Here is a 13260-nt window from a genome sequence, read left to right as displayed (position 1 = left end):
ATGAAGTGACGTAATTATGCGACGTGAACATCATCTGCAAACCCCGCGGTTTCATTCAGAAGGTGATGCAACTGTACAGTTGTAAGATTGCACTTTTTTGTTACAGAACAGAACCTAAACCTTACAGTTGTAATTATATTAGTAGTATGTAAAATAATTTACGTTGCAGTAAGAGATTGCACTTTGTGCATTGGAAGCACTTAATTTAACAGAAGATGTCTGTTTTGTATAACTACCTCTGTAAAACAAGAAGCACACATTTTATTTTTTTTATATTTTATTTATTCATTTTTACAGAAGTTGTTGAATATTCCTTTTGTAAAGCTACAGAACTTGTTTGACTCAGTGTTTTGTAAGTTTGAGCCATGTGTTAATTAAAGTCTGAAATAAAACAGAATGAGAACTTAAATATTCTGTGATTTAGTATGCTTGCTTATCATAGGAAGTAATAAGAAATGACTCTTTACATTAAGGTAGTAGCCTAGTGAGAACAGGGTGTTGGGGGAATCACCTCTTTTTCTCTTTTCATCAAATTTCATCGCATAAAATTGCAAAAATATCCCGCATATTCCATTGCATTTTTTAAGAAAACGTGCCGCAAAATCAAGGATTTTTGCCCGCGACAATCACAAAAAAAAATTGTGTTTTTCTCGAGGGACTGATATATTAAAATAGTAAACAATTGTTTTAAATTGTAATAGTATTTCACAGTATTATGGTTTTTACTGTATATTTTGATCAAATATGTGCACATTTGAACAGAGCTAAAGTTGTATTCAACCCAGAATATTCTTATAATAAAAGATAATTCCCAAAAATATATATTCATACAATACTTACAAAATACTTTTTAACAACTTACATTTTCACATTTATATATATATTTTTAGGTGCTTGCCCATGCTGGCATGACACTAGTGTATTGTGGGTGGTTTCTAGGGTGTTGCTAGGTACAGTAATTGTTTACAGGAGCAAGTCAAAAGAATCCACTCCCTTGTCCCCAATTTGAATAGTCAACTGACTTTAGCAAGCATCACTAATAACCATACATGGCCAATTCAAAACAATATCAGACTGAAAATTATACTTAAAACCTAACACATCTGTCCCCTTAGATTAGTTTTCCAATCAGAGGGGGAGCTTTAGTTTCATTCTATTCTGGGTTAGGCATATGACAATAAAGCAAATGGTTTATTTTAGGTTTAAGTTTACCTGTCGATGGTCTTTGTCTGTTCTTGCAGCACAAAAGGTTTCTCAGCATCCAGACTGCTCTGAGGAAACATAACAGCAGCCTATGTTTAGACACTTGCTGAAACACATATACAGTGCTGTATTTCAACCTAGACAACTGCAATCCTGTCTGTGTGTGAGTACAGTATGTTTGACACCATTTTTGTCTGGTCAGAAACCGTGGCTGTGTCTCAAAGCTGAAAAATGCTCATCAGGCAGTTTACAGAGATGGAAGGTATCAAGGCAAGTCTGAATTCAGTGAATGTGTCACATCCAGACTACTAAAATGCCTTCATCTGATCATATTTTGATGATTTATTTGCAACATAGATGCTTACAATATCCATAGAAATGGTACTTTAAAGAATTAATGTAGCCTCTAGCATCAGTCCCCAGAGGAGTGAGGTTTACTTACACAGCTCTTTACTAGCTGGCCTCCATTACACCCCGCCCCCAAACCTCACTCCCATTGAGGTCACGGCACCAACGTAACTGGTCCTATCCGCACTGCTCAGAGCGGGATTCGCACCAGCATTGAGGCTGGCGCACTAACAAGAACACTAAAGACCGCGGCCTCTAGCATCAGTCACAAGTGTGCCTCTTGAGGCCAGAGGAGTGAGGTTTACTTACACAGCTCTTTACTAGCTGGCCTCTATTACACTCCCCCCAAACCTCACTCCCATCTGGGTCAGCATGTAACTGGTCCTACTCACACTGCTCAGAGCGGGATTAAATATAAACACACTACAAACTAACACACTGTTTACAGACAGTTTCAAATCCAGCACATTTTTCATTTTATCTTCTGTGTGCGGATGGTCAAACTAATTTACTCCCCTCCTAGTGCTTGAAAGCTGTGACATGAATCCCAGTGACATTTCATCGTACGCCTGCTCTAGAGATACACAGACATAGACATCTCTATTTCAATACATTCTCACAGAATTCATGACATGGAATCACAATGCACCATTATCACAATCTGAATACAGAATGGAAGTGTCTATATTCCTCTCTTATCTGCTCGGGTCTGGATACACCCTAACTGATCTTTAGTATCAAACAATCTACAGGCTTTAAAGTGCAACCTTGATGAACAAAGTTGATATAAGTGTATGGTTTTATGGTTTAGTGACAGCTGCTGTAGATAAACTCTCTTTGAAGCAGGAGCATTGGCAGATGTAAATAACATCCAGTGTCTGACCCATTATTGCCATTCCATAATGCAAAACCTAACTGTAAATAATTCACAACGTCTGGATATTTAATTAAGCTACTATCAAGATTTGTTGATAACAGAAGAGAATAAAATAAAAGAAATGATCAGAAGGGTCTGCGGAAGCAAATATATTTGTCCAGAGCATGAAAGCCACGTGTCATCTGTCCCCCATCTTTGGAAAGTCTTGTGATGTAAAGACTGTATGAGTCATAATAATTCTCACTTAGACACTCCTGTTCAGCACACACAACTTCACAGCATTAATCACAGATGGCTATAAATCCATACCTCCAAGCCATTATGAGTGTAATGAGTATACTAAAACACAGCAGGGACTTTGAGCTTTTAGAGGAGGCTCAGGAATACTCTCACATAGGCCTGTCACAATCATGAATTTTGTGCTGATGATTAAATGTCAGACAAATAATTGCGACTTACGATTTAATTCCGTTTTGTTAATTTCACTTACAGTGTAAGCCTAATACATTAAATTGCATTTATCTAAAACAAATTGTGATTAGACTGAATAACCACAATCAGACAATTAATCAATAATTGCATTAATCAATAATTGGAACACAGAAGAAGAAGTTTTGAAAAATCACTGTTTTGTTTATTGTACATACTGTGCAAGTCAGTCGGTTTCAATGTTGTTTAAAATAGTCAACATTTTAAAGGTGCCATTGAATGTTTTTTTTACAAGATGTAATATAAGTCTAAGGTGTCCCCTGAATGTGTCTGTGAAGTTTCAGCTCAAGCTAGATTTTTTTTTTATTAATTTTTTTAACTGCCTATTTTGGGGCATCATTAAATATGCACTGATTCAGGCTGCGGCCCCTTTAAATCTGGCGCTCCCCCGCCCACGGAGCTCGCGCTTTCCTTTAACAGCATAGACAAAGTTTACACAGCTAATATAACCCTCAAAATGGATCTTTACAAAGTGTTCATCATGCATGCTGCATGCATACATTGGATTATGTGAGTATAGTATTTATTTGGATGTTTACATTTGATTCTGAATGTGAGTGCTCCGTGGCTAACGGCTAATGCTACACTGTTGGAGAGATTTATAAAGAATGAAGTTGTGTTTATGAATTATACAGACTGCAAGTGTTTAATAATGAAAATAATGACAGCTCCAGTCTCCGTGAATACAGTAAGAAACGATGGTAACTTTAACCACATTTAACAGTACATTAGCAACATGCTAATGAAACATTTAGAAAGACAATTTACAAATATCACTAAAAATATCATGTAATCATGGATCATGTCAGTTATTATTGCTCCATTTGCCATTTTTCGCTGTTGTTCTTGCTTGTTTACCTAGTCTGATGATTCACCTGTGCACAGATCCAGACGTCCTGCCCTTGTCTAATGCTTGAACATGGGCTGGCATATGCAAATATTGGGGGCGTACATATTAATGATCCCGACTTATGTGACAGTCGGTGTTATGTTGAGATTCGCCTGTTCTTCGGAGGTCTTTTAAACAAATGAGATTTCTATAAGGAGGAAACAATGGAGTTTGAGACTCGCTGTATGTCATTTCCATGTACTGAACTCTTGTTATTTAACTATGCCAAGATAAATTCAATTTTTAATTCTAGGGCACCTTTAAAAAATATCTTCTTTTGTTTCACAGAAGACAAAAAGTGATACCGGTTTGGAACTACACAAGGCTGTTCATTTTTTTGGTGAACTATCCATTTAATGAGAGAAAATCTTCCACATTTGTGTTGCCACATGGCATTTAATTTTAACCATATAAAGCTGCACTGAAAGCAGATCCATCAGTGTTGTATACTGTGGCTATGGTAACAGATTATACAACTCACCACTGTGTAGAGTAACTGCAAGCACTGAGGCTGTAAAAGTCTGCACAGGCCATTTTAAAAAGTCACGTCTGTCTCTGCCACATACCTGTTCTTGATAAGAATCGAGTAGTTGGGCCACGTCGCTGATAGATGGAGACTTCAAGTCAACAAGATCTTTCTCAAGAGATGCAATCTGACAGGAGAGAAAAATGGGAAAATTCTCAAACTCAGAGGTAGAAAAAAATCTAGTGGGTCTAGATCAGATACTGAAGAGCAGAGAAGGGAATGTGTTGTTTACAACAGGACTTTTTACAAGCAGTTTCCTGATGGTAACTGCAGGGGCACAGTGAAACAACATAAAACAATAGCTCTGATCCAAAACCTCCAAAACCAGCCTTTTAAGGCACCACAAGTGAGCTATCAACATGAGCAGAACACCTTCTGGACAATTTCTAAGTCAACTTTTTTTGCCCTCATGTGAAACTCCTATTCACGTGGATTTCTAACGGAATGACTTTGTTCACAAAATTTTGCCAAGCAACAGTAAATGTGACCGCACCTTAAGGTAATGCACTGCGCCAAACGTTTGTGAAAAATCCCATCCCATCCTGACCTGTATTTCATTGAGTTACGGAGAGTATAAATGAAAAGAAAATGTCACTGTGGTGTATTCGTTACTGAGCAAACAAATTGTGTCTAATTAAAAATAATTAACTCAATATTGTAACTCAATATTTGTGTCTCGTATGTATTTGTATGCTTATCAGAGCATAATTTGTTAGCTTAGCAACATACTAACATTAATCTCTACTGAAATCAATTGTGAATGGAGTCCACTTCAGGAGCGCTATTTTTGTGACGAGTTGCTCCCAATGTAGGGTGTTCCAAATAGATAATTTATGAGTTTCACTAGGTATTGGAACAGAGCTAACCTTTAACTAACTGGAGTTGTGTCCCAAATGATGTACTATACACTATGACTACTCTACCATGTAGTGTATGAGGTTTATTAAAGGTCCCGTTTTTCGTGGTTTTTTGAAGCTTTGATTGTGTTTATAGTGTGCAATATAACATGTGTTCATGTTTCGCGTGTAAAAAAAAACACAGTATTTTTCACATAATTTACTTATCTGTATACCGCTGTTTCCTCTGTCATAAAAACGGGCTGATGACTCCTTCAGAAATACGTAACGAGTTCTGATTGTGCCAGCGGTTCCTGTGTTGTGATTTGACAGCAGCTTCTGCTCCATCTTTCAAGAATAATCTTTGTGCGAATCCGGCATTAAACTGATTGAGATTGAGGAAGCTGTCCTCAGCAAAATGTGCTGCACATAGTTTTACATGTGGATTATAATTTTCGGGAACCGAGTTAAACATAAATTGTAACCATTGACCTGGGAAGGCCAAACAAAGGTGATTGGACTGCGGGATGAAAATAACAGCGTTTCAACGACATGGCGACAAACACATTCTACAAACGCAACTCTTGCTCTTCTCCGTGGGAGCGCAACAAGACCACGCCCCCTTTTTTTGTGTATTCCTGTGGGCGGAGGTTAGTCAAAAAACTGTTTTAGTGACGTCATTAAAGAAGGAAGTAGAGGGATGTAGTCCAAACTGGCCGTTCGATGTAGGCGACTTCTGTTAAATAAAATATTTCGCTTGGCATTGAACTTTGAGCTTTAAAATTTTACAGATTTTATTTATACTCTAACAACAACATTACACACTAACTAAAGTTTGAAACATGGGATCACGAAGAACGGGACCTTTAAGGTTTTTTGTCATGCTTCATCAGAGTCAGATAGCCCTTCCCTTCCACTATGTAAGGCAATCTGCAACAGTTTAGTGCATGAAGTGTCCAACATTCCACACTTTTTTTTTTTTTTTTTTTGGTTAAATAACAGCATCGTTCAAGAATTTAAAGTGCACATTTCTTTTTGGATAAGTATGCATCTTGGGAGAGAGAAACATACACAGAGACCAAGAGAGAGACAACATCTCAGAAGCCCTGTTTACACATGGTATTAAAGGATTGGTTCACTTTAAAATGAAAATTAGCCCAAGATTTACTCACCTTCAAGCCATCCTAGGTGTATATGACATTTATATTTATATTAATAAATATCCTGACGCATCCGAGCTTTATAATAGCAGTGAACGGTACCAATGCATATGAAGCTGAAGAAAGTACATCCATCCATCATAAACATATTCCACACAGCTCCGGGGGGTTAATAAATATAGATATTTTTCCTTTAAGTTTTTTTGTAAGTTGAAAATGAAAGGCGTAGTTGGTCTGGCGAAGCTATATATTTACAGTCATATACACCTAGGATGGCTTGAGGATGAGTAAAGCTTGGGGTAATTTTCATTTTAAAGTGAACTAATCCTTTAAGATGCATTTTGGTCGATCGGATCACAAGTGGACGATGCTAAATACAGGTATAAACGGGGTCTAAAATGTTTTGAGCTTGTCCACTTTCAACCACTTCCAGAGATAGTTGAAAATGCATTAGGCCGGATTGCTTTCGTAGTGTAGACGCTCATGTGGTCGAATGCGTTCAAACAGCCACAATAGACCGCCTACTCTCCGCCTACTGACCTAATGCCAGCCATTGGAAAAATCAACAGTCTATTAAGCCCATATTGTACTGTAACTATTCTTTCTAAAGTTGTTTTGGAACAATATGCATTGTGAAATACAAACAAATTGAAGAGAATATAATGCATTACACTAGGATATAAAAAGGGACCATGTTATTTAATTAAATAAAAATATATATATATATATTAATTAAATAAATTTAAAGAGATTAGACTCAAGAACAATTTATAGCTGATTTTAGAGGGCTAGAAAATGCATTTTCACTATAGAAATTTCATGTTTTTTCATGTTTTAATCTTTTTTTTAATTTCCATAAGCTTCCAGAAGAAAAAATCCTTGTACTGCTCATGGTTGAATGATAATACAGCCTGACTCAATATATTATTTTCAGCGTTGTATAACATTGCTCATAAAACAACATGAATCAGCTCACAACTAGTTCTGCTGTACGAACAAACGTCCTGTCCTCAGAGCCCCTTTGTGTTTATTTTTATCACAAGTCACTTCTGTGAGTAGCGTGTATGTCAGATCCTGCTGGTCGTCTGTCCTTGGCCAGAGGATGTGTGTGTGTACGTAGGCTTGAATGCCCCTCTCTCTCCAGCAGTGCCAAGCCCTGGTACTCATTTTCACCTCTGGCACATAAACTGGGCGTCGTGTCAGTGCTCAGTCGCCCCCTGCTGCCGAACGTTCGCTGGCAAGCCTGAGAAACGCTGACTAAGTCCTCTCCTTTCAGTACCTTCTCTCATTTCACCATCAAATGTAAGAACTGCAGCCCAAAAGCCCAGGAGGCCAGCACCAGCACAGCTCAGTCATCATTACCTTGAATTTTAGGTTTATCCTCTCGAAACTGTACTAAAACTGTCCCTAGTTTCTTCTTCTTACTACTGTGTCCCAACCAGGGGCTAGATGTGAAAATGCTGCATGGTTTTGTCAATGACTACGTTTACATGTGCACCAAGAATGTGATTATTTCCAATAAGCAGAGTAAGGATTTAATCGCAGTTTACATGACACAAGCAAACCTCTTCACTCTCGTTCACATGCAATTCATATTTTTCCTTATGAATTGAGTTTTTTTTTTACTGTCATTATTCACATACCCCAATGCACAGCATAAATGATGGACTCACATATTTACCACTATGTTTACGAATCTGCGCATGACAGTGTCATCCGTGTACGTCACAAGCACAAGCACACTTTGGTCAGAGTGGAATAGATGCAATTGAAGTGTACATGCCTGTTTATTGCAATTAAAATCATATGCAATTATTTAATTATTGCAATGGTTTAATTATTGCAATTTAAATCGCATATGCCATATATATTACTACAACGATGGTTGCATCACTTTAAAGTATTGTGTTTACCTGAGGTGCAGTATCGCCTAAATCTAATTATAATCGCATTAAAAGGGTGCATGTAAATGTAGTCATTGATGCTGATATATATACAGTATATACAGTATATATATATATAAATATATTATATATGTTTTATATTAATAAATAACAAACCATAATAAATAATTTATATGCTAATTTATAAACTACATATATGTACTATAATGTTTTATAGTATATAATAAATACATTTATATACTAAATTATAAAATACACGTGTATATACATTATTTATATTATATAATATAATATATATAAAAATATATAAAATTAATGAAAGCAAATCAGACGTGCTTGCTAACGTAAATCTTTTTTCAAGGCCATCAGTAGACTATGACAAATTGACACATGATATACAGAATTAATGCCAAATATTGTCATACGAAGTAGCCAATATGTATCGGCCAATTACTAGAGTATATACAGTATACAGTACCTTCTCAGACTGCACAAAGTGAGTAGCCACTCCAACTTTTTGAACATCTCTTCCTTTGAGGCGAAACCCTGTCAGGGCGAGAAAAAGCCCCAGCTTGCCTTGAAGTCTAGGCAGGAAGTAGCCACCACCAACATCAGGGAACAGACCTATAGAATCAAAACACACAAAACAAACGCCATTTAGAGCATGAGCTGAAGTCAAAATCTGCTATGAGACATGACTTTTAATGATCTTTACACAAGAAAATTAAATTAATTTCAGGCCACAGGAGTAAGGGACATTTGTTAGGGAATTATTACAAATGCTCATGTGATTTCATAAGTAATAAATGTCAGAACTGTGACTGTGGAAATACTAAAAATACAAAATGAATTTGATTATGTGAGCTATTTCATGGTACAAGTCACATAAAACAGGGGCTGTACAAATTTTAGATGCCAATGACCCAACAAATATGAAAATGCCAAGGGACACCCTTCCTAAAATATAAAGGGAACTGTATATTTCCATGTAACAAAGACAAATTTATAGTGTGTAAGAAAAATAGTAAAGTATAAAGACAACATGTTTACAAAATAATTGGACTTTATATTGTCATTAGACTAAAACTAAAATATGTTATTTAAAAAAAAAAAAAAAAAAACCTGGAAAATATTTAATTATATATTAAGAATTAAGTTGACAGCATACCTTTATCTGAGTTAAGATGTATAAACCTAAAAAGAAACAATCGTAAAAATAATAAAAAAATCTGCAAGGGGGTCCCTGGCCTCTAGTTTGTAAAACCCTAGCATAAAGAGTTGCTAATTATGCCATAGCCATCCAGTTATCAAATGAACTGTTCAGTCTGCAGGATGTGGTTATGAAATGTCATAATGCTGCACTACAATCTTATTAACCTGATGCGCTTTTTTTTAGTAGTAAGCCAAGGGCTGAGAAAATGACATCACTTCCCTCATACACACTCAGCATGAGGTACAATTCTGAATAAGGCGCGACAGGATTAAGTCCCCTGACCTGATTCCAGGAGGCAAATGTAATATCATAAATGCAGATTACGTTTGCCGTTCACCCAGTTGCTTTGTTTCATGACTGGCATAGTTTTAAGACTCAAATAGCCCCTTAATCCATAAGCAGAAGGGGGTGAAGAGGAGGGGTTCGGGTCGCATGACTGGTAGGGGGGTTGCATTTTCGGCGCACAGATGGCTGGCACATTGTCAGAGAAGGTGCCGCCATGGGTGAATGGCACAGCTCAGCACAAATGGCTCGAGGCTACTGCCACCGTGCTGTTCTTGGTGCTTTCCTTCTGGAATCCCACTTCGCCTGGAGCATTTAAAGCATACCATGACAAAAAAAAAAAAAAATCAGGGGAAATTGTTTTTAAAAACACAAAATGTTGTTTGTATGAGCACCCCCACATAGTAGCAGTGGCTCAACCAATGGCGTGAGTCGGGGCGGGACTGTGTTTTTGCAACCTATGGCAAATGGGTAAATCTGCTTAAAAAATGTATTCAAATCAATCAATATTTATTCCAATGAAACTTTTATTACTCTGCTGATATGACTGGAGTATCATGTAATAAATCAAAATGGGTCCTTGATGAATAAGGTTTTTAAAAGTGTAAAAAAACATAATGGAGACAATTAATTTTGAAGTTTTATTAAGTGTTAAAAATGAGATTATGTGGTTTTTATAATCAATTAACACTGCTTGTGTCATTTTTTACAAGAAAGACAAAATTTGTCACCAAGAAAAGTCATTTGGTTTAACCAAACTTTAGGCTTTACCGAATGATGATATTTTCACTTGATCCAAAATGGTCCCTTTATATTGGTTACTCCGAATGACATAAATTAAATTCATTAATTAAACATTTTTTCTCATAACAAAGCAACGACTTCTACACATAATTTTAATACCATTTTGCACTATGTTGATATAGATGGTGTTATAAAAATCATGCCAGAATAAAAAATATATACATTTATATACATAAGATATTTTAATCACAAAATAAATGGCTGTATTGGCCTTTGGACGGTTAAACCAAATGACCTTTTGACACTTCAAAATCTTTAAAATACCTTTATATGTAGCAAAATATAATTAAAACCTTTTGGATTCAATAAAAGAGATCTAGTTGTACTTCCTTACATACTTTGGATGTCATATCTTTGTTTTGTATTATTATTATTAAGGCCCGTCAAGTCATTGACCCAAATATGTATGTACTATATGTGTGTATGTATGTAATTGGCTATTAATGGCTTGTAGTTTAGCTACTTTTTCAAAAGAGTAACTTGACTTATTTTAAACATTTTTCAAAAGTACTACTTTGTGTGAAACTTTCCTGAAAAGTGTATACACCATAGAACTATCAAAATATTCTTTGTTTGAGTGACACTACATAGAAAAACTGTCTCAACCAATGAAACGAGTCAGGGTTATTATCATTAACTACAACTAAAACCATAAAATTTGTTTCTTTGTTTATAGTTAATGCCATGCCAGCTATATTCATGGCGCGAAAGAGATAAAACCATAAAAAAAAAAAAAAAAAAAAAAATTGTTACTTAATATAAACTTTAACTGATGTATAATAAAATATTTTAAAAAACCATATTCCAAAATATTAACAAAATCTACAATAGTACATTAATGATACTAAAATAACACTGGCATGAGTCAGAGGTGGTACTATGTGTTTGTCTAACCTATAGCAAAAAGGCAAACATATTTGAAACCTGTTGGGTGAACCAGTTTAAAATAATTATTATTTATGCATATTTACACCGAAAAAAAAAGAAGTTTTTTTAAAAATTATTAATAGCTTCTAGTTTGTGAGACACATCATTATAAACATTTTTCAAAAAGTACTACTCATTTAAGTGTACAACTAAATATTAAAAATAAATAATGAGGGGAAAATTAATGTGTATTAATTCTGCACATTTTTCTTTTTTAAAATCGGCATCCAAAATAAATAAATAAATAACCCCCCCCCAGTAAAGTCTGTAAATACAGTGTGGGTTTTTGTACCTCATTCAGGATAATTGGAGATTATCCAAATGTTCTCTCTGTGCATGCATGATGAGGTGGGAGTGGGACCAGAGCCAAGAAGGGGGAGTTGCACGTCAGCAAGGTCAATCACCTTGTTTGCCAGGGGGATACACCAGTATAACTGGGTCACACTTCAAATTGATCTGGATTTGACAGCATTCTTAAAACCAGAGTGGCAAAGGAAACATCCACACGAATCCCACGCGCACATGATGATGTAGTACTTGTTTAACTTCCTCATGTCAAGGAGGAAGAACTATAAGGAAGTACCAGTTACAAGACAGATGAGGCTGGCTGCCTTACCGCAGAATAAACCATTAAGACAAGTGCTAACCCAAAGAGGATTATTCATTCATCTGGGGTTGAGAAACACAGGCTCTTAATGGAATTAGCGCGTGATGGCACAGAGACGCCGTGCATTCACTCAATCAAATACGCACACGCACGCAATTGCACAGACACTTAACAGATGTGTCACAGACCGTGATTAGCACTACTTCCTGCCACTCTAACAGTTCTGCAGGGAGTCTTTGCCCAAGGCTTGCAAGAGTGAAGGACACTGTGCAGCCCGGGAGGAAATGCTGTAAAGCGCTCTCATTAGGAGTCCAGAATGATTTACAATAGCCAAGGCAGACTTCTGCCTACTTGTGTAGGAGCATGTGATAGGAACAAGGTCAGGGTATTCATCACAGACAATCTGATTTATACCGCATCAAGGCTCCCAACATACCATTCACAGTGTGTGATTAGAACGTGGAATGAAAAGAGGCACGAAAAATCGAAAGCATGCGCAATAAAAGTGAGACAGCAGCACACATGGATATATTCTGAGGGAATGGTTATGAAAGATGGATGTGGAAACATTCACTTTGGACCCAAAAATAAACATTTTGTCTTCATTTTCTCACCCTCATGTCCTTCTAACCCTGTATAGGGTGAGTAAGTGATGACAGAACAGAATTTAAGATGTAAACTTTGTTAAAACAAAGTCAGTTTCTCTTAAAACATCAGCATTGGCGTAACACTACAATGTCCAGGAGTATTTGGACACTTAAACTACAGTTTGAAAATTTGGGGTCATTAAGATTTTTTTTTTTTTTTTTTAAGAAATTAATACTTTATTAAGCATTGATACATTGAATTGATCAAAAGTGACAGTAAAGACATTTAAAATGTTGCAAAATATTTCTGTTTCAAATAAATGCTGTTCTTTTGAACTTTTGATTCATCAAAATATTGTGGAAAAAACTATCATGGTTTCCACAAAAATATTAAGCAGCAGAATTTTTTTTTTTTCACATTGATTTTAATCAGCATATTAGAATGATTTCTGGAGGATCAAGACAGGATGGCTGCTGAAATTCAGGAATAAATGCAATTCCTGTAAATTAAATTGTAATAATATTTCACAATATTACTGTTTTTAATGTATTCAAATTAATGCAGATGAACAATAAAATGATAATCATAAGTATGGAAGCTTGTTTCC

At 35.9% G+C, this 13260-nt stretch overlaps 1 protein-coding gene across 1 annotated transcript in view; it reads right to left on the bottom strand.

The window, feature by feature from the left end:
• hibch (3-hydroxyisobutyryl-CoA hydrolase) overlaps window positions 1–13260 on the bottom strand; it is a 36326-nt gene that overhangs the window by 7515 nt on the left and 15551 nt on the right. The window contains exons 8-10 of the mRNA XM_048194350.1: window positions 8711–8856; window positions 4373–4459; window positions 1213–1271 (exon numbers count right to left, since the gene is read on the bottom strand). Of these exons, the coding sequence (XP_048050307.1) occupies window positions 1213–1271; window positions 4373–4459; window positions 8711–8856 (292 nt within the window). The remainder of the gene's footprint in view (window positions 1–1212; window positions 1272–4372; window positions 4460–8710; window positions 8857–13260) is intronic.

This window comes from Megalobrama amblycephala, linkage group LG6 (genome assembly GCF_018812025.1).
Source record: "Megalobrama amblycephala isolate DHTTF-2021 linkage group LG6, ASM1881202v1, whole genome shotgun sequence".
Classification (NCBI taxonomy): Eukaryota; Metazoa; Chordata; class Actinopteri; order Cypriniformes; family Xenocyprididae; genus Megalobrama; species Megalobrama amblycephala.
The sequence above is the reverse complement of the archived record's forward strand: the minus strand, read 5'-3'. Positions and strand labels throughout refer to the sequence as shown.